Source organism: Sinohyriopsis cumingii, chromosome 14 (genome assembly GCF_028554795.1).
Source record: "Sinohyriopsis cumingii isolate HCF-2022 chromosome 14, ASM2855479v2, whole genome shotgun sequence".
In the NCBI taxonomy this organism is placed as follows: domain Eukaryota; kingdom Metazoa; phylum Mollusca; class Bivalvia; order Unionida; family Unionidae; genus Sinohyriopsis; species Sinohyriopsis cumingii.
In genome coordinates, this window is record NC_142974.1 from 25,511,792 (window position 1) to 25,535,033 (window position 23,242).

Consider the following 23,242-nt stretch of genomic DNA (forward strand, 5'->3'; position numbering starts at 1 on the left):
AACTATGGCAACCAATAGTTCTTATAATTTGCATAGTTTTCTGGGAGGGAACTGCAACTTTTATATGGTGAAATGGGAGCCATGGACTCTTAGTTTTAAAATCCTAATGAGACCTCTGGTTAAAAACTTTTATTTTTGGAACAGTGATATCCAAGAGAGAATACCCATGGCGCCATACCTGTGAGATGTTGAAAATTGCACAACCATAAAGAACAGTAACTTGTTCAAGCTAGTTATGCATATGCATTTCAGACAGCAGGCAATGAAAGGAGTTCACAGCACAGAATAATATTCGTACACAGAGGAGGAAGATCATATTAAATTCAGAAACAATATATCAGTGCTCATACGGAACATCAGAGAATCACCATACAACATAAGAGTCTGACTGGTCTGTGTAAACTCAAAGCAAGATGGATAAAATTTGTCCTGTTTGTGTTCGGTTCTTCCTATGTATATTTTGACCATGGTGGTATTTTCTGCAGACCTTTTGGCACTTGGTTCCAAGCCATCATTTGGTATTTGTATTACAAATTGGATAACTGAAAAGGTCTATTATCTAGTACAATACATTTTTAAGCAGTGTCATTAACTAATGATGAAATTGATGAAAAAATACTTGATGTCATTCTGATATATGGATCCTTTGCTACACTTTTAATCTGTTCATCCTGATTCTTTTTTTTACCATCTCCTTTAGTCTTACTGGTACCTGTGCTTTTATTAAAATTGTAACTTCTATTTTATTGCAATCTTAATATTTGTAATGATGTGTTATTGTCAAAAGGTAAAATGTGCTTAGTGTTGTAAAATCTAAAACTATTAATTAGCAAGGGATTAAAGTAAAAAGTGGGCAGAAATTATTGCCATATTACAGTGTTGTTAGAAAGAACAGAATAGTTGCACAAGATGTATTTTGCAAAGTTGTAGAACTAGCGCTTGTATTGTCACCACATATTCTACTTAAACAATATCATTATTTCTGTACATTCCTATCAATATTTTCCCAGTGGTAGTAATTTTCTGATCTGATGTTCATTTCTTGCACAATTTTTACACATCAAGAATTCTCACAGTATCATTAAAAAAACAATGTAATCTGCACCAAATTGAGTTGTTTGAGAAGAAATTAATTTTTTTAACCCAAAATCACTGAAGCTACGAGTTCTTGCATTAAAGTCTCACATTAAATAACATTTGAAGTAGCCACGATAGTAGTTTAGGATGCAACTGTACAAATTTCACCTTTGGTATATCCAGATCTTGAATGTGATGGAGGAACATAGCTCCAAAATAAACACATCAATTTTAGAACCTATTCATTGACTATGAATCAAGTATCCGGGTCCAACTGAATTGTTAGAAATTTTTTATTTCTTTTGACAACATTGTAATTAGCTGTCAAATATGGAGTAAGCCTATGGTCTTTCTGCCATCCCAGTCAAGACCCCACCACAACTATGTGACCATGCCCAATGACATCACAGTAATAATTGCTATACAACTAGAGATGAATCTCTTGGAGAATTTTGATTTCAGTAGAGCCTTAGCAGAGTGGAACAGTAAGAAAAATGTTTAAATGTTAGGGAGATATTTAACAATGGCTATTCATCCTGCCATCACTTCCTCATTGGAGATCACACTCACACAAAACTTAGAGTAAATCCTGAAATCCTGGCAGCATCCCTGCAGGGGAGATAAGTAACTGGTAACATTCTCATTTACATATTGGAGGCAAGTAATCACATGACAAGCATTTTGTACCACTGCCATGGAAGCCCCTCAGATCTGTATCACAAGACAGGCATCTTATACCACTCTGCCATGAAAGCCCCTCGGGCAGTAGGTACAAGTCTCATATGAAAGACTAGAAGTGGGAGATAGAACCTGTGACAACTGGATTGAAAGTGCAGAATGTTACTGCTTGGCCATCAGTGATGATGATGCTGTTGTTGACAATACAGTTAACTGCAATGATATTGATTTTATGAGTACTCTGGGAAAAATGATTCCTTGACTTTCATTCATTTTTTAAAATCTAACTTATGATATAAAAATGTTTGACTTGCTATATTTTTTTTATAACTTTATATTAGTCTTTTAACAAGGCATACAAATAAGACATCAGTAACTGAAAAAGATGTTCTTACAAGAATTGATATGGTGTAAAAGTAGACAGAAATAATGCAACATCATTTGCACAGGCATCAGTGTTTTTTTCTTTTGACAAATCATGTATTATAAGTTTACCAAAACATTTATTGAAGGAAAAAAAATCATAGAATCTGACCACACATTTAAAGCAATACAAGATTTTAACTATTATTTTAATCAAAAGCAGCATGCCTGAGAGCAAAGAACAATAGCAAGACATAGTGATCACTTTAGTAAACGTACAGTTTAGTAAGGATACAAATTCATGATTTCTGTATTAGAATAGAAATATCTATTATAAAATCTGTATTCATGGATGTTAAATTAGTAGGTATTAAGGGACTGATCAATGACATCTACAAATAATAAGCCAACATGAAAATTTGTGATTTCACAGTATCAGAGACATACTTAGCTGGCAGACAAACAAACAAAAAGACAAAAGATTGATTATAATGAACGAATACAAATAAAAATATGGAGTAGATTACATGATCTATAAGAATTCAGTACATTATCTCCAGCCAGCTGTCATTTAAATCGCTTCTTTCCCCAACCCAATATTAAAATCGCTTCTTCCACCCACTAACCCATAGCCAGAAATTATGTTAAAAAAATATGCTTCTGTAGGGGGCAGTGTTTTTCGATTAAAACACATCTGACGGTGGATCACAATTTTTTTTAATGGCTTCCGTTGTGGGTTGGTTGAATTTGAAAGTGCCTTCCCCCTGGGGGTATATGTTTTACTGGAACAGCCCTGATGATTATTTTTTCCACTTATTTGTTTTCTCAAATGAAAATTCATCTCATAACTCGTTATTAGCTATTATGTACATTATAAAATAGGTATGACCATGTTCAGATGTAAAGAAGCTATTCTGGTGTGGTGGTCAGTTTGGCAATCCATATAAAATCTTTTGAAAACTTTCGTGCAGGGGATAATACATTCTTTACAGTTTAGAATAGTATAATTAATATTTACTACATTTTCCAAACAAGTGTATAGTTGATTATGGGTTAGAAATACAAACAAATTAGACCCTAAATGATTGTGGTATAATGCACTGGCAAATCAGGGTCTGTTTTGTTTATTTTACTTAATACTTGTAAGAAATTACAAACACCCACAACTGTCAATGCATTATGTGACAGCATATCTGGCTCTGTGTAGTCTGCAGTCAGACCAGATTTATAGATGAGACATAGCATGTCAGCATTGTAATTTTACAAGCATATGCAATATTATGTAGATGAATAGTCAGGGAAGGAGAAATGAAGAGAAAGATGGCATGAGATGGAGGAGAGAGATGTGTAATTGAATGAAAAGATACTGTACTTTAAAATAATAATCTTGTGATTTAAGCCTTATTTTTTATGAGATTATAATTTCATTTTTCTTTCAGATTCGGAAGGGATCTCTGTCTTTACCACGAGTACAGATGTTAATGACAAAACAAAGTCAGGGAAGCAGCCTATGAATCCACATATTGAAATCCGTAAGTTCGGCTTTGCATCACATGTTTTGGTGGGGTTTTTTTACCTTTTTATGTATAGCATGGATGGAATAATGCATTATTCTAATTTGTACATTTGCAAGCCATTCTCTGTTATCCATTTATTTACTTATTTATTTATTTATATTTATTTATTTATTTATTTGCTGATTATGCTAACAATATTAAGAAAGACGAGGTCAATCCGATTTATATTTTGAATGTTTGTTTTGCATTTAATTTTCATCTTGTTAAAATTTAATTGAGATATTTTTTCAGGGTTTCAGAGGATTCCTTTAAAAAAAAAAAAAAAAGACAAGCTGATCTTCAAATCTTAGTCCATAATCTCTACTAAATATACTCACTTCTAAGTAAGTAAATTCCAACCCTTATGATTTTACCTCAAGTCTTCATGAAATAACCCTTATATTACAGACATGAAATAATAGCACAATTACACTGCATTCAAATAAAGATACTGGTTTGTCACTTTCCTATTATATTCAGTTGGAGTTGTTCATGGAACCAGAGAAGCTTTATAGAAGTCCCTCAGATGCTATGAACTGCCCATATATTTCATTTAAAGCATCTGGATGATCAAGCTGTTGCTTATAGCATTTTCTAAAAATGGCATCGAACTACCAAAACATGTTCAAAGTGAACGGGACAATTTGCTACTCAAAAGCGTTTAAAGAATCAGCACAGAAGTATAAAAAGGAATATTCTGTTTCTTGGGGGGAAAATAGGAAGAGCAATAGTTAAGTTCATGTTATGATAATTTAAATGTCTTAGATGGGAGAGATGATTGCTATTGCCACATGAAATTGAAAAGATAACCAAAGATTACATCAGGATGAGAGATAGCAAGAATCTGTTATGCCCCGTTGGTGTGGAACTTAAGTTTCTGAAACTGTACTGGAGGTAATTAAGGTCAAAGCACTTTTTGTTGAACATGTTTGCCTTCACATTGTCAGTCTTTAATCATGCATCTGCATGTTTTCCAGGTGGACAATATCAGGACATGATATTTTGCTACACCTTACTGAAAATTGGTCTAAATTACAGAAAAGTATTGACTGCCTTATTGAAAAAGTCTTATTAGGATTGGCAGGTCTGAGGTTTTAGAAAATTCAATTCATGCATGATATGGTTTGACTTTTATGGGAAATACTAAAGATAAGATGAATTGGCTATATGCATTGTGTATAGAATACTGTCAATTTACATAGTTAAACATTTTTCTGTAACTATTCCCATCATGAAATGCATACAGATAGGATAAAACCGCCACCCAAAAATATATATCAATTAAGTATTGCATATAGTCACAGTTTCACTTTTTAATTTAGATATTACCTTTTTTCTTTTATTGAGATTCACTAGTTTCCTTTATTTTTCAAATGCTAGAAAAGTACCTATGCATTTCTCGATTTCTTTTCTATAAATCATCTTCAATTTGTTTCAGAATTTTCCGACACCACATCCAGATTTTACTGCAAAGTTTACTTTGCTGAACAGTTTCGACAGTTGAGAAAGCAGTTATTTCCTGCTGGGGATGGGGAGTAAGTGTACACCTTATCTAAATTTGACTTAGATATGATTAGTAGAACCAAAGGTTTGTAGGTCTCCATATTGTTGGAAAGGCAGCAATTGCAGGATATACTGCATGTATTAAAAACTAAGCTTGGCATTTGTCCTACCCATCAGAAATTTTTATGTTAAACTATATCATTTAAAAATACAAGCCAGTCAATAGCTCCAGATGAGAATTTAATAATTGTGTATTTTATTCAATTGTTTGGAACTACATAAAAAAAATTGGGGGGAGGGTTGATGCCACATTTTGTGAGACTGTTGAATGCAAAACTTGCTCAGTGAGACTTCTTTAAGCATCAAAGTGCTAATTGTGCTTTATTCAATGTGTCAGACGGTTTAGTGACCAGGACTAGTTTTGGGTGAGATTAATTTTAATCATGCCTTTTTTAATGGGTCAGTTGGCTTGGTGACTGAAACTAGTTCATGGTGTGATTGATTTTATGGCTCTGTTTCTTGAGTGCTGTCGTAGTGATCGAGTACTATCATTTCAAAGTGCTTAAATGCATGGCAGCCATTATGCTGCTGGTGTAATCACTATGCTTTTTTTTCCAATAAATTACCTCTCATGCACACCTGTATATGAATTTTGTTTCATTGGTAAATTAAACAAAATTATAAAACATGAAGAAGTTTAGGTTTTGCATTATATTCTCTTTTTTTTAATTACATACATCACATATATTAATAAGAGAATATTCTTGAGAGAAGGTTTCTGCATAACAATGATGCAAGAATACACCTATCATAGACCCTCAGCTACTTTCCAAATTGTATCGATGTGTTCTGTTTATAGCAGCTGTATAAGATCAATTTCAGATAATAGAGGGGTTTCCTCAAGATGAATGTCTCGTAGATTCTTTATATTAATGAGGAGAATAGGGTAGAGGACCAGTCTACACAGTAAATATTGCTGCAAAATGTTAAGTGAATCCAGCATTGTTGATGTGACTTGTGAATGTTAAATGATTGTGGAAGATGTTATATGAGATCTTTTTAAACTTTAAGATATGTCGGATCAAAAGAACTACAAATCACTAATGCTTAGAAATGTAAAAAGAGATTATAAGTGATGTAATGCAGACCTCAAGTTTACTTTACAATCACTCAGTGAAAAGTTAGACATCTAGACTAGCTAAAGTGTGTGTTGTATATATAATTTGTCATAATGTTTTATGTTTGTATTCTGGTACTAATCCACATGAATTTTGACCATTTGTGACCAGCGCTTTAACCAACTGCAATTCCAGATTAGTAGCAATACTTAATATAATTTTTAATAAGCTTATTGTAGTTATGGCATTTAATATAGAACTGGTCAGCCTGGTGTCTGGATAATGTGACTGTGTGAGACATGATGTTATATGTCTGTGGCATGATGCCCCAGTGCTAGACATCACTATAAACTGTCTAACTGCAGACATCAATGTGATATGACTGAAACATTGTTAAAGCTACTTTAAAAATCCAACTCACACACACAGACTTATGAAAAAAAAATTGAGAAGTGGTTTCTGTCTTGATTTACAATATTCTCCCCCAAACATCAAGAATTAATTTGACTTACTAGCTGACAGACTATATGCAGTTTAATGTGTTTTACTGGTCCCTGACCAACAGAGCTAGATTGTCTGCCTAAGATGTGGGAGGTCGTGGGTTCAAACCCCAGCAGAGCCATACCAAATACTTATAAAAATGGTACTTGCTCGGCACTCAGCATTAAGAGGTTAGTGTTAGGACTGGTCAGCTTCGTGTCAGGATAATGTGATGGGGTGGGACATAATGCTACATATCTGGGTCATGACCCCAGTGCAAGGCATCAGTATAACTGTCACACTGCAGACATCCTAGTGATGTGACTCAAATTGTTAAAGCTACATTAAAAATCCAAAAACACAAACGCATGTTGTCCTTGTAAGATATGCAAATATACTGCTGAATTAGAGCTTTCCACTCACAATATTTTTTCATATCTAAGGTGTCATTATATGAGAGGCAGTGATAGATTTAAAAACAGAAATAATGATTGAAAAGTGTACAGAGAAAGGTTTAGGTAAAGGTTCTCATTTGTCCAACAAATATGATCTGTAAGGCTTAGCCAGAATCCAGGTTGCCAAACACTTCGTTCTGGCCTGCTATACAATTGGTTTAATGGACAGAAGTTTTAAAATATCTGCACATTCAGTTTTATTGGCATAAGTTTTACAATATATCTTGGAACTGTTTCCCAATCTAATATAATTAGATAATAAATTTATCTTTTATTTATAGATTCATACGGTCACTCAGTAGATGCAGGTACTGGGATGCAAAGGGAGGTAGCTCAGGATCCACATTCTGTAAAACTGTTGGTAGGTTATTAAGGTTTATTTCCCCTGCTTACATAAAACTTTGAATCACTCGCGGTACTAATTCAGTTCCCATAGTAAACCTATGCAAACACCAATATTTTGAATGCTCATGATCAAACCTATATTTATCAGTATAGATGAAACCTGGATGTCAGCTTCTGTGTAGAGGAAAGGATATGAGCCGCAGCACTTGCTGGACCTGCATGTGTTTCAAACTTGTGCTTTCAATTCCGCACCAAAGAGTCAGATGCTAATTTTAATAATGAGTGTTCCAAACTCAAGACTGTTAAAGGACTGAAATTCCATGAATAAAACAATTTCTCTATTTTTTTTTTCACTTACAACTAGGATAAGCTCTCCAAAGAATCTTTTTCCTAAAACATAACTTACATTATCAACCAATCCTGGTCAGTCAAACCCATATATACTCTATTTTATGTTCATCCATTTCCAGACTGGTTCCCATTTTTCCATACCATTAGTACCATGTGTCCTGAACTACATGATGAATCCTGATATGAACTAAATCAGATGATTTAACGTGTTTGAATGCACATTGCAGTCACTTACCTACAGAACCAGCACAGCAGCATTTTTCAGCAAACTAAAGTTACATCACCCAGTGTCTGTTCAATCTTTTAGTTTGGAAGAAAGATTTTGGAATAAAAATAGAGAAGGCTGCTTAGTGGACAATAGCCCTTGGCATGAACTTAATTTGAGATTATATTGTCCAGAGGTGCATGAATTTCCATACAACATATATGTCAGTATACAGATCCCCATTCTTATCAACATCAATTTGCATGCATTGTCCAAAGTGAATATCAGTTTTTCTTATGCAGTTTTATATCAGAAAATATTAGAAATAACGGGGAGAAATGATACTTCCATCTTTGAGGTTTTCTTTTCAGATGACAGATTCATCTTGAAACAGATGTCAGGAATGGAGGTTGAGTCCTTTGAAAAATTTGGACCTCAGTATTTCCAGTACATGATTAAAACCTATTTGGATGAGGTAATGAGCAGTTTCCATACACATTTTCATTTGGGTCCATAGGGTAAAGTGGAAGGATGCTGTTCTTCAAATTTGAATAAGTAACTCAGCAGAAGAGATACATTTTGATTTAATTGTATACTGATCAGCCTGTACCTTTCAAAATTATGACACTTCTGTTATGGCCGCAATATTAAAGTAAACAAGAAGTATCTAGATTGATGGAGAGCTGAGCATAAAATTGAAAGAATTTCAATCAGTCCTAGAGGTATCATATATACTTTCTCATATGTGCAGTCCAGCTACAAACTGAAAAGACCCAGATCTGCCTTCACATAATGCACTGCTGTTTGCTAGAAGTAATCAGTAGAACAACTGACGTAGACCCGGATCTGCCAGCTCATTATGTGACATCAGGTCAGGATCAGTTTTCTTTGCAGTTGGACTTGACTTATAGTTTAGTGGTAGAATATGGATTGTAACAAGTCATTTTTCACAAAAGCACAAAATTTGATAAACACAAAAATTAATGTATTCACAGTATGTGAGTATTGTCACTGGATTCTTGAACAAAACAGTAGCCTTTTTGTTGTGTTAAATAGAACCATATATTTATTCTTGTTTCTTATGAGCCCAGGTTCACAGACTTTGAAATGATCCTATTTTATAAGAACTTCTTGATCTTATCAGTTGTTAGAGTGGATCAATTTTTCTAGAGAAAGATTCTGTCCCATCTTTGATTATCAGTATTATGGCCCTTTCTAGCAGTTATTGATTTGTAAACCAAGTTATACCATGAGTAGTATCTAGAGGATCTTAAATTATTAAATTTGAAACTAGTTGAATACTTAACAGCTTTGTATGCCGTGGTGAGCTAAATTGGAAATTATTTAACACATTTAATAAATCCAGTACTAAAACAATACCCATTTGAGATTCTGTATATCACATGGTTTTTATTTTGAATGGATAGAATCTAGATAGAAAGAAGAAAAAGTGATTTCAGGAATTTCATTTTTTTCTTCTGGTTCATATGCAGCACCTTTCAGTTTTTGTGCATGAAAAATATTGTCCAAGATGTAAGTTGAAACATTATTGCACAGTTTGTTAGCCAATAATATTTGGAGGTAATTTTTTTGTTTTTTTTACAAATTAGAATTCAAAGATCAATTCTCCTTGCATTCAGTGGAACATTTGGCATGGAAAACATTATATTTAAACATTTGGTCAGTTGATCTCCAGTTGAAATTCCTGTGTGATATTGCATAGTTAACTTGGTCATGTCAGTTGGAGTGTTGAGGTTCCATTTTCATTAAAAGATATGGTGATTCCACTGTGGATATTCACCAGGTGCAGCGTTATATCTGGCAGAAGAGATAGCATTCCAGTTATTGGATATTTGTCTGAATGGATAATTACTGGATGTAAAAATTGTACTAAATGTAGAGTTGTTTGATTTGCATTGATATGTCTCTATTTAGTGATTTCCAGATCAAACATTTTTTGAATGCATATTTGCATTATTTGATTTGGTAAAATGCTGTTGTTGGATAACTTTTTGTAATTTGAGAGAACAGCTTTGGTTGACGTTCACTTTGAAAGTGAGGGTGGCCCCAGGTGGCCAAATTGGTTGGTCTAAAATGCTAGCCTTTACAGATTATTGACATCTCATCTCTGTCTGTGTGGGTTAGATTCTAAAGACTGGCCAGCATGTATGTGTGACAGACATTTCTGGTAATCTCCCATAGGCATGTGATTTTTCTCAGGGATTTCCCAGGTCCTTCCTCTATGCCTATTATGTGCTGAAAAATAGCATTCAACTGACAAATGTTTTCTAAAAATCATAAGAGAGGTGAGTTTATTTACTCCTATGGATTGACATTTAAACCAAGCATGTCCTGAAGGTGGGGAACATGATCTGTGCTGTGTGGTAACAGCAATGTGAAGGAGACTGTCTGCATTACAGTAGGATGCTAGGCATTTCTTTGCATAGACTCGGTATGTTCATGCTGGACAGCATAATGGATTTTTACACATGTCCCCGTTTTATGTAACTTGGCAAATGTTCATCAGGTTTACTCATGTTCCAGTTTTAATTGGCAATTATACTATTCTGTGCAGGATAAAAGGGCCATAATCTGACATATATAAGGGGCCATAATCTGACATATATAAAAGGCCATAATCTGACATATAAAGGGCCATAATCTGGCATATAATGGGCCATAATCTGACATAAAGGGCCATAATCTGACATATATAAAGGGCTATAATCTTACATATATAATGGGCCATAATCTGACATAATGGGCCATAATCTGGCATATAAAGGGCCATAATCTGGCATATAATGGGCCATAATCTGACATATATAAAGGGCCATAATCTGACATATATAAAGAGCCATAATCTGACATATATAATGGGCCATAATCTGACATATAATGGCCATAATCTGGCATATAAAGGGCCATAATCTGACATATAATGAGCCATAATCTGACAAATATAATGGGCCATAATCTGACATATATAATGGGCCATAATCTGACATATATAAAGGGCCATAATCTTACATATGTTGGGCCATAATCTGGCATATAAAAGGCCATAATCTTACATATAATGGGCCATAATCTGACATAAATAAAGGGCCATAATCTGACATATAATGGGCCGTAAGCTGACATATAATGGCCCATTATCTGACATATATAAAGGGCCATGATCTGACATATAATGGGATATAATCTGTCATATATAATGGGCCATAATCTGACATATATTACCAATACTATATGTTATTGTGCATGGTAAATGGGGAATATTCTGACATCTGTAAGCACTAATGTATGTTACTGTGATGTCCAATTTTTTTCCCAACCCAATGCCCATTCAGCTACCAATTGGAAAGATGGTCACCACATTGTCAATAGTAATAGTAAAAAAAAGTGGTTAAGATATGTAAGGAAAAATGGAGTATGTCCTTTCCTCATTTGTGAAAGCAAAATACACAAAACATTAGCTAGTACTTTGGAATCCTCTGAACAGTCCTTGATGACCTCCTTTTTAAAAAAGAAATTCTGAGAAAGGTATCATTCAGCTACAGATATCCCTCCTGATGGATCAAAACCTGTATGTGGGCCAGGTTGCAATCACAGTTAAAACTGACAACCTCATTGAGGAGGCAGTAGTTATAACACAGTTAACGTTTACCATCTGTTCAAACTGTCTTAGGAAGAGATCTAAAGAAAATATGCATAAATTAAATATAATGGTAGAAAAATTGATATGGTAGAATCTCCAAAGATGAAAAATTTAGAGATTGGACATAGCTTGGTAGATACAATTACAATAATTTGACAAAGCACATATGCAAATGTGTGTGTGTGTGTGTGTTTATATTTCAAGACAAACTTTTGATGCTTTATTTTAAAATTTGGAAGATAGACTTAACATAAATAAAGTAAAAATGGTTTCAGAACTCAACTTTGAAAATAGGTAAGTTCATTTAGTTAATTCCTTTGAAAAAAAATTATAACAAGCCATTATAAATTCTTTGGAAAGTCAGTAATATTGGTCTCAAGATGTTTGTATGAACTGTGATTGTCCTTACCTGTATATTTACCACTCATATTAACATTGGCATGAGAGTTTAGTTTGAAGAATATTGCAGTCAATGTTTATGGTCTTTTCTCTTTCATTATTGGAATTTGTTTTAAAAAAGAATTATGAAGCTAAACTGAAACCATAAATACATCTTTTTTACATTTTCAGAAGCCCACAGCCATTGCCAAAATTCTTGGTGTTTACAGAATAGGATTTCGAAACTCTTATACCAACAATGCATTGAAAAAAGATATTCTAGTGGTGGAGAACCTTTTCTATGACAAGAATATCACCAAGGTAACATGCAACAGGTTTAGGGAAGTAAACAAAAAAATTTTCATATTCCTGTAGAACCAAGACATTTTTCTCCCATCAAATTTGTAAAGTAGGAAGGGTTGCTTATTACAAGTTTGTATGGAAAATGAGATATGTAATTTTTCTATTCAGAAGTTTCCAATTTTTCCACTTCAATTCATTTTGTTTATTCCTTGATATGGAGACCTGTGTGGCCGAGTGACCTAAGGCACTTGTCTTCACACATCACTAACATCTCACTTGTCTTGGTGGGTACAAGTCTCCTGCTTGGCCAGCACAGGTATATGAGAAAGCTTGCCAGTAGCTTCCAATTGATCAGTGGTTATTCCTGGCATTTTTCTGAGTTCTGCCTCAACTAGATATACTGCCTGCCATGTATCATTTGTTGAAAAATGTCATAAAACCCTAAACAACAACAACAGTGAAATTACTTGTGATCAGCACAAGTCATTCATAAATAAATTAATGGACTTAGTTTTTTCCACCAAAAAAAATCAATTAACTATTGTATAGATTTCTGAAACAAAGATCAAACATCAAGGTTACACTGACTGACAGTGAGATAGTGGTTACTGTCAAATAATTTTGGTTTTGCTTGATGTACCATAACCAAACTTTGCAGATGCATTGCCTTAAATGGTGTAGAGAAGTTAGTTGCTTTGGGAGTCTGAAAGGTGATGGTCTTACTAACCATAATCTTTAAAAATAACAGGTTTCCTACACAATTACTTGTCACTATTAGACATCACAAGTCAGGACCCGATGCAAACAACGTTGATGCTGACCTGCCTTGACATAATGTGCCATCAGATCAGGGTCTATCTTATTTGTTCTACAGATTACTCCTGATAAACTGCATTGACCCAGATCTGACAACACATTATGTGGTGCCAGATCATGGTCTTTGTTGATTCCAGATGGACAGGACTTTTGAGCTAGTTCACATATGATGTTGCCCTTGAGTCAGCTAAAAAGTGTATTTACTGTTACATTATTAAATCAGACGTTATGGACACTAATCTGAGGAAGGAAGCATTTGTTTTATAATTGAGTTCTTCAGAATATACCTTTATCAAACTTCAGAGGTAGGTTGCCTTCGATGAGATTGTGAGTCTATTTTCAGGATTAAAGGTCATGGCCAAGGTCACACTGACCTTTAGTAAGATAATTGTATGCGTATTATATACCATTTGCAGTTACATTGTTTTCCAATTTTTTGCAGACATTTGATCTCAAGGGATCCAGAAGAAATAGACTGGTGAACACCACACAGAAGAGAGAAGAAGAATTGGTTCTGTTGGATGAGAATTTCCTACATGGTATGTTTGTGAGAGCCTAATGCAAAAGTAATTTTTAATTCATTGTTCTGTGGAAATAGAACTTGATTAAGTTTAATTAAGAAGAGCACTGTGTCAATCACCATTTTTATCAGTATCTCTATCCATCAGTTTAATAGTGTTATTGCCCATTATCAGAACAAAGATTATCTCATCAATACAGCTTATCCTTGTAACCAGCATGGCTTATGAACTATTTAAATTATTCTGATACAGTTCGGAGTGTACAGTGTCTCATAGCCCTAACTGTGCCTTTTTACGGAATTTGTCTTCTCAGTGCCATTTTGAATTGAGTTATGACACTTGACTATAAAACTAATATCTTCGCATGAGATATTGCTAGTAACAAGCATGCCTTGGTAACGATTACACATAAAGAGATGCCATTTGGTAGTTGAATTGCCTATTACTTGTAGATATGCCTTTTAAAGTTCTAATCTTTCAAAGTTCATTTGTGACCTAGTTATTATCCCTTTTCCATCATTACTACATCTCATCTATAGAAGGGCTTTGTAAACAGCATTGCTGAGGAAACGTTCTGCATATTTTAGTGCAGTATTATGTGTACATTTCAATACCTGCAGTACATATGCTTCTAATGAAATTTGTTTTAGCAACTCGATTTTGGATAGAGTCATGGCCTTTGACAAAATATTTGCTATCTTCACATGGAAGGTTACATAGCTCAGTGTGGTGTGAACACATAAACTTGTTCCTTTAATGTGTTATGGCTCATTTGGAAGAGTTATGTCCCCTGATTGCTCATTACCCTGAATGGTTTTTGCAAGATAACTTCACCAGTCTTTTCTTGATTTCAACCAGATTTGTCATTTGACTTTACATTAATCGGACATTGAGTAAGTTTTAGTCTCCTGCTTTCAGATTCCAACCAAACTGGATGTTCAGCTTTATGTTGATTTTAGAATAGTTATGTCCCGTGATTCTCTATACTCCTAACTTTGCTTTCCACAGCATAATTTTACTAAATAATATTGCATTTCAGCCAGTCATTACCATCTTTTTAAATTGATTTCCAGCATTCCACTTCATGTTTTAGATTGCCTGTCCTAATGTTGATCTCTGCAGCATCCATTATTAGGGATTACAGGACTTTTGCAAAATTTTGCATTCAGCTTTTTATTGAGGAGACCTAGAATGAGGTTAATTTCCAGCATTAATTGGAGGAGTTGTGGACCCTGATTGCCCATCCTCCAAAATTTAAGGTTTCTTGTAGCATAGCTTCACCAAGGATTGTTCAGCCTTTCAAATAAATTCACGTGTTTTTTCTTATTGAAACCTGAAATGAGTTCCATTTTCAAATATGTTTTGATGCATTTTGTCATGGGATACCTAGTAGAACAAAAAGCATAAATCCTGATCTACCAGTGCATTATGCAATGGCAGATCAGGGTCTGTGTCGCTTGGAGTCAGCATTAACTTTAAGTGAGTATATACAGTAATTAGGGCCCCTCTTGACAAAGTATTAAAAGTCTTTTGATGGCTGTTCAATCATGACAGATGATTGTTTGGACATAGAGATTCCACAGAAACATATCTTAAGGTTTGCAATTTGTCTGAAATGAAAATGGTGTTGATTTAACTTTACAAAATAACTGATAACAGCAGTTATCTTTAAAATCTTGTTATCACATCTCCTGTATAGCAAATAGTGATGCTGACATGAAGTTTTCACAGAAACGCTTCTTGCACTGTTTAGTTGGTCCTGGATGAAATGGTTCCAGTTCTACGTACCAATATGCCCATGATGGCAGCTATCATGAAAATCTAGTTACACTCTTCAGGAATATTGAACAGGCATTGTATTTACCTGTTTAGTGAAATATAAGTTGATAGCAGGCTGATGAGTTTATTGTCAAAAATCTTGAATCTGGTGTTTATCTGTAATGGCTTGTGAGCAGGATAACAAAAACAAGTATGAATAGATTTTTATTAAATCCAGTTAGTGGATATATCAGAGGAATAACTTGAATATGCCTGTTCATTTACTTGGGGTTTTGGAATAAATCAATTCAAAATAATATGAATCATGTTTAATGTGGTACAATGGCAGAATTACAGTTTGGACATATGTCTTTGCTATGTATTATACATTTATGATATCATGAGGTTTCAAATATTATATAATCATGATAAATTATTAATTTAGTTTTATTATCTCAGCTAACACTGTACTGTAATAATGTGATTAATACAAATCTTGAATATAGTCTAGTCCTGTTAATGTAAATCTTCTGTGAATGCATTTTTGATTTATCTAAGTATCACATTCGTGTGACCCAGGAATGGGAATGAACACCTCGTATACTCACTTGTAAGCCCAGTACAAATGCAGAATGAACAGACCAGATCTCCGTCTGCACAATGCTCTGGCAGATCTGGGCTTATGCAGTCGGTTAGGAGTCATCAGGAGAACAAACAACAAAGCCCTGATCTGCTGGTGCTTTATGCAGTGTCAGGGCAGGGTCTATTTTTGCAGTTGTACTCAACCGATAGGTGAGTACATAATGGTAACTGCAAGTCTTCCCAAGTATAATCTATTCATAGTATAGAGAGGCCACAAGGGACCAAATGGTTTACAGCACTCACTGTTATAGATCACTGCCATCTCACCTCTGTCTATGTGGGTTCAAGTCTCGGGCTCGGCCAATGTGGGTACGTGAGAAAGCACGCCAGTAGCTTCTCATGGGTTGGTGGTTCTTTCATGGGTTTTCACAGGTTCTTCCTCCACAATTTATACTGGCTGCCATGTATAGCCTATCTTGTTCAGAAAAATGGCGTTAAACCCTACAACAACAACAACAGCCGCTATACAAGGAGTGAAGCATGTTTTAATATTTTGTTTCCACTCATTCAATCCATCTATCTATCAATCTGTCCATCCATCTATCCAGCACAGTCTCGTGTGCAACTAAACCCCAACATATTTTGATGGATTGATATGAAACTTGGTCATTATTTTGGTCATCACCTGATGACACATAACGACAAATTTATTTGGGTGGGATGGGATGTGGAAGAGGCTGGAGCATATTTATATCAGCAAATTGCTCACCATTCCTTCAAAAATTATATGCTGTCCTGTATCTGTGAGATTTAAGGATATTTGTTTTTTTAATATTATCATTTATTGCACAGCTCAAAATAGCATGATTGTTACATTATGGTGTCACTTGTTGTGAAAGTATTTTTGAGCCAGTGAACTCTGGGAGGGATTGGTGATAAAATAACATAATTGCAGATTTCTGTTGGTTTTGAAGAAAATGAAGAAAGCAAAATGCTTGTACAGTTTTAATAACCAAAGTAATAGTTACAGGAAAGAAAATAATACATTCAGTAAAAACTAAGAGATCTTGGAAAATCAGATGCAATTTATGATCTGCCATAAATTTGTTACTCATGCTTTCTGTTTCTCAACTCCATTTTGATTTCAGTGACTGTATCATACCAGAAAAATTCAGTCATCAATGTACATTTTTTTGGTGAGCATTTGATTTAAAAAATCCATTGTTTTCATCCTGTGCAAATTTAGTACAATTTTTATACTGAATAAGGTATTACCATAAATACTCAGTTGTAAGATTTGTCTAGCTGCAAACAACATAATCCGGATCTGCTGGCACATAGTGTAATGTCTGGTCAGGGTTGGTATTCTTGGTTCTACTTGTTATTCCTATCAAACTGCTTAAACCCAGATCTGATGGCACATAATATGCTGGCAGATCTGATTCTATGAAGTTTGCTTTTGGATCCAACTTTTAAATATTTATGTACAGTATTTCATGGACCATTAATGAGAGGGTACTTTTTCCATATTTGTCTTTGTAATGGACTTTGATTGCAGATACTTGCTCAGTTAAGGGTAGCACATAGAAGTGCCTATCACCCTAAACAGTTTTAAGTGGTTTGGGATTGATAGAGCCCTTAGCTATAAGAATATAGTATTCATTTTCCAAAAGCTAAATAGGACAATATTTCACTAGTGCTCATCCTTACTGCTCTCATTTCAGGGGCTGTCGACTGTCCTCTATATATTCGACCTCATTCTAAAACTCTGTTGACCATGGCCATTAGCCAGGATTCCCAGTTTTTATCCAGAAATCTGGTTATGGACTACTCCCTTTTGGTTGGAGTCGATGAGCAGCGCAGGGAACTAGTGGTGGGAATCATAGGTAATTAATGTGGCAATTGCAGATTGCCATAATGCAGTGTGTCTGTAAGGCATTTGAAATCAAACAAACACAGTGCAACCTTATTATACTACTTTTCATTGGTGTCATAAAAGTGAGGTTGATTTATACTGAGTTATATTTTAAAATGATTGCATTATGAAAATGCACAAAATAGCTTATTTGATTTATGTGAGATCATAAAACTGGTTCTCGGCAGCCAGTTACTAAAATCTAATGAAATAAATAACAATATTAAAAGAATGTTTAAGGATTTAATCTATGGTCCTTGTCTATACTTACCTTGTGACAGGAGCTGCAGTATACTTGCAGATTCTGTTACTGAGAAATCAGAACAAACTAAAAAGCAAACTGATACTAGATCAGCTGTATAGGCTGGCTGTTGCAGATTGCATGCCTTTTACTGTTTTAATAAGCCCAGCATCATAGGCCTCCCACCAGAACTAACTACTCCTTCCCCACCCCCACACATAAAACCAGGGGTTAGTGTGAAAAATCTTACAGATTGATGCAGCTTCCTGTTGTCAATACAATAAGTAAAGTTTGACCAGAAAATATTAAAAAACGTAATTGTTCTTAACGTTTACCTGACCCACACTCTAGGGATCAAAGGATGTCTCCTCTCTTCTAGATGTTTAACCCATTGCAGATAACTGCAAAGTTTTGGAATTTTACTTGCACAAATAGCGACAGAACAGAAGGAGAAAGAAATGAAAAAATAAATGAGAACTCCCTTGGCATTTGCCTTAGCCAGATATATCTATGGATTATTTAAGTAGCAAATGATAGTAGCACACAAACAAGTTTTTTTTAACTTGTCTAAGACAGAAAATTCAAGGGTCCCACCTACATTCCACATTCTCACTCATCCCCAAGTTTCAGTCTCACACCAAGATTTGATGAGATGTGTGCATTTCATTCCCTAGAAGAAAAACAAAATGAATGTAATTTTGTATTTTTAATAGTCAAGGTATCTTGTATTTTAGCTTTTGTTGATTAAGTTTGTTAGCATCAGTACATCTATCATCAAGAATGGAAAGAATTTTACAGGAACTCAGAGATTCCCTAATTTCTTGTCTTAAGACTTGATCAACTGGCAGAACAAAATCTCTTGCCCAGAGTTATTTCTTGTAATTAGCACAAAGTTTAATGCCATCCTTTTTTCAGGAGTGTACATAACATTTCCCTGACAGAAAATCGTTTTCCACATTGGGCTAAGGTTTAGACTGTATCAGAGGGAGTTCTCATTTATTTATTTTTTCATTTAATTCTCATTTTGTTTTGAAATGACCTTTCCTAGTGGAGTGTCAGCAGCTCTAACATCAGACATTTTCTGCATATGCTGGCTAGTGTCATGCATAGAGTGTGTTGACAGGCTTTATGAGATCCAAAACTGTTGATGAGATATTCTTGATTAGATCCTAAATTTGCCATTTCTATTTACAAATACATTGGGTGAGTTTTCAGCCTGTGCCAGTTTGAGATATTTTTTGTACTGCAAAACATCTTTCTTTTAGTCAAGTAGTGGACACATTTCAACCCAGTGAGGCTAAAAATTTCTTTGTCCCAAAGCTGTCCTATTTGACATTTTTTCTGACAGAGTCTGGCTTATGTCTCTTTGGAGAAATAGCTATCTTAAATTCATTGTCACCCACTATCTTAAATTCAGTATCACCCATATGTTTTATCCCTTCATATTGATGTGAAATTTTGTTCTCTGTATCTTCCTTCTGACCATCTTTGCAAAAATAATTTAGAAAATTAATTTTACTCAAACTGAAAAGATGCCTCATTTAACCTCTGCTTCTACTAAAGCAGTCATCACATACATTTTATCGTTTAAATTTAAATACAGCTCATTCCTTAATTTACATAATTGTTTTGCTTCAAATGCAACAATTGCCCACTCCAGTGTCCTATTGCTTAGAGCGTCTGCCTCAGATGTGGAAGGTCATGACTTCAAACTTAGCTGATTCATACGTATAAAAATGGTACTAACAAATGGCTCACTAGGCGCTCAGCATTAAGAGGTTAGTGTTAGGAAATGGTTGGCCTCGTGTCAGGATAATGTGCCTGGGTGGGACATCAGGCTACATGTCTGAGGCATGATGCCCCAGTACTAGACATCTCTGTAAACTGCCACACTGCAGACGTTGCAGCGGTGTGACTGAAATATTGTTAAAGCTACATTAAAAACCCAAATCATAACACACATTTGCAACATTTCACATTGAAGTTTATACACTGTATAATCATTTTAAAAAAATAAGTCTCATTATTGTCATTGAATCAGTTGATATTGGAAAGTGGATACTTACGTCACTAAGGCTCTGTTCATTAATTTCATTGCACTGATGTGGTGCATTGAAACCAATGGGTGATCCATTCTGGAGTATCTTGCTTGAGTATTGAAAAGATGACAAATTCATATAAAACAATACAAATAAATCATACAGAATCTGTTTTCTTTGAAGTGTTTGGATTCAGTGATAATTTGGTGGCCTAAATAGCTAGATAAAAGTTGATAATGTGATCAGAGTATGAAAATTAGCAATTGCCCAACTTTAAAATTTAAGCACTTTTTTTGGACTAGTGCCTTGTAAAACTTTACTTGCCTGCTTCAGACCTGCCAGCCTATCTGATTGTACTGTTAGTCTTACGAAAATGACAGTTAAAATATGAACTTAAAGAAAAAAGGCAAATCTATGAAATATGATTTTTGCAGTAAAAGCTGGATAATTGGCTCATCCATGCTTGATTTAGATCTGGGTTTCATATTAGATTTAGTGGATTTAAACTGCATATATTTTTCATGCAAAGTGTTCACATGATCAAACTGTTGATTATAAAAAAAATTGAAAGTTACATCCAACAACCAATACCTGTTGAATAAAAAAGGGAAAATAAGCCTCAGAAAGAGAGTTCAGAAGAATAAAAAGGAATAATCAGATTCTTGTGAATAAAAGCAGGAAGTGACACAGTTGCATTTTTTGGAAATCACATATCAATTTGAGTATGTCTTGTGGCAGGAGGTATGATTGCTGTTGTCATGTGAAATGGAAAAAACTTCCAAGAACTACATCAGGTTGAGAGATAGCAATAAACCAATGAGTTGCATAGAGATTGGGACAGCAATTAGTGCAATTGTACTAGAGGTAAATAAGGTTTATAGTCACTTTTAAAACTTTTCAGTTGAACATAATATTTACCATTGCTGTACCAGTTTCAAATACCCATCTTTTTAAATACATGTTTTCCAAATTTACAATACATGATATTTTGTTACACCTTACTTAAAACTAGCCCGACTTATGGGAAGAAAAATCAACCTACTTAACTGAGACAGTCTTGTTAGGGTTGGTAGGTCTGTTATTTTGAAAATTTATAGTCTGGAACATTGGGCTCTGGGATTTGATCTACCCAGACACCAGAATCTAATTTAAATCCTGTATTTGATGATAGCTCTTAAATTTGTAGATAATTTGTTGAAGGAAAATACTTATTATTTGTTTGCAGTGATGATGAGATTTGAATCTGAATGCATGTTTACATTAATTTGAAAAAACGATACTAAAGATGTTAATTTCTATACTTTTAAATATATTAAGATGTGATTCCTTGTCCACCTGCACCAAATACATCTGTTGCAGTAACATGAGTAACTTACAATCTGTTGTGTATAAAAATAAAATAATATTACAGTGAAAAGCTATCAGAGATTTCAACTTAATATAATGTAAAAGAAGTAAAGATACAAAATGCTAGCTATTAACGTGTTAGCATTTCTTCACTTAATTCTATTTTATTTGTTTCTATTCCAGATTATATACGAACTTTTACATGGGACAAAAAACTTGAAACTCTTTTGAAATCCACCATCAGTGAAAAAGGTATGAAACTTGTATATCAAACAATATCTTAACACTTATATGAAGATGTATGGAGATATTAATTTTCTGTCAGTTAACATCTAATTTCCAGTTAGCCTCCCTGCTAAAGGTCATAATGGCTTCCAGCATCAGAATACAGCTTTAATTTACCATTCATCATGTATAACCTGTCCTCTGTTGTATATTGTTCATTTTATGTCAGTCAACAAGCATAGCCTTGTTGACACTCAAAAAGTATTATTCCTATTCCTGTATGAACAAAACATTTGCCTGCCATATTCCCAGACTGTGCTACGGCATTTGGGGGACTGAAAAGGTGTTTTTTAAGGTCCCAAGCAGAGAGTGGCTTCAATTGAGAATAAGTTATCTTTTCATATAAGCCTATATAAAATTACTGGTAATTCAAGATTGAAAAACAGAAATAATATATATATTTTTTGTAAGCATTTGATGTACTTAAAAGCAACATAGTTAGTAGACTTAGTATTGTCATATATCATGACCACACTGTGGAATATTTGCTTAATTAGATGCAGTCTTTACTGCTCTCTATTGTTGTGGGGGGTGAAGCTGATACATATGTCATTTGTGTTTATCTTGACAATCATTTTAGACTGATGTTCAAACCACTCCAAAAATCTTGTAGCTTTTTATCTGCACACACTCCATTGAGAAGTTATGAAATTTAGTTTCGTTGGGCTTTGCTCATTTTGTAGATGACTCATCATTTCCTTAATCACACCCAGATTTCAACATTTAACCGTAAATATATGAACTGCAATTTTACACTTATGTGACCATCGAAATAGTCATGTTTTATATATATATATATATATATATATATATATATATATATATATATATATATATATATATATATATATAGTAAAACTCCAGCTTCAGAGAGACCTTGATGCTGTTTGCAAAAATTGGCCAATAATCTTTAGTAATGATGTCTTAAACATTCTTATTCAATGCAATTATGTGTAACAACTTTTGTTGTTCAGTGATTGTACTCAATTAAAATGAACTGGGTTGCTCCACTATATCTTACCTATGAAATTAGCCTAACCTCTCACAGCATTAGCCCAATCTCTCACAACATTAGCCCAGTTTCTCACAGCATTAGCCCATTCTCTCACAGCATTATCCCAATCTCTCACAGCATTAGTCCAATCTCTCACAGCATTAGCCCAATCTCTCACAGCAATAGTCCAATCTCTCACAGCATTAGCCCAGTCTCTCACAGCATTATCCCAATCTCTCACAGCATTAGTCCAATCTCTCACAGCATTAGC

The 23,242-nt window shown here is 34.3% G+C and overlaps 1 protein-coding gene across 7 annotated transcripts in view; it reads left to right on the forward strand.

The window, feature by feature from the left end:
- LOC149783441 (1-phosphatidylinositol 3-phosphate 5-kinase-like) overlaps positions 1-23,242 on the forward strand; it is a 166,982-nt gene that overhangs the window by 135,785 nt on the left and 7,955 nt on the right. For all 7 annotated transcript variants that reach the window (XM_089931676.1, XM_089931681.1, XM_089931678.1 and 4 more), the window contains 8 exons: positions 3,558-3,650; positions 5,113-5,209; positions 7,512-7,591; positions 8,503-8,606; positions 12,363-12,491; positions 13,732-13,828; positions 17,875-18,036; positions 21,876-21,944. In XM_089931676.1, the coding sequence (XP_089787802.1) occupies positions 3,558-3,650; positions 5,113-5,209; positions 7,512-7,591; positions 8,503-8,606; positions 12,363-12,491; positions 13,732-13,828; positions 17,875-18,036; positions 21,876-21,944 (831 nt within the window). The remainder of the gene's footprint in view (positions 1-3,557; positions 3,651-5,112; positions 5,210-7,511; positions 7,592-8,502; positions 8,607-12,362; positions 12,492-13,731; positions 13,829-17,874; positions 18,037-21,875; positions 21,945-23,242) is intronic.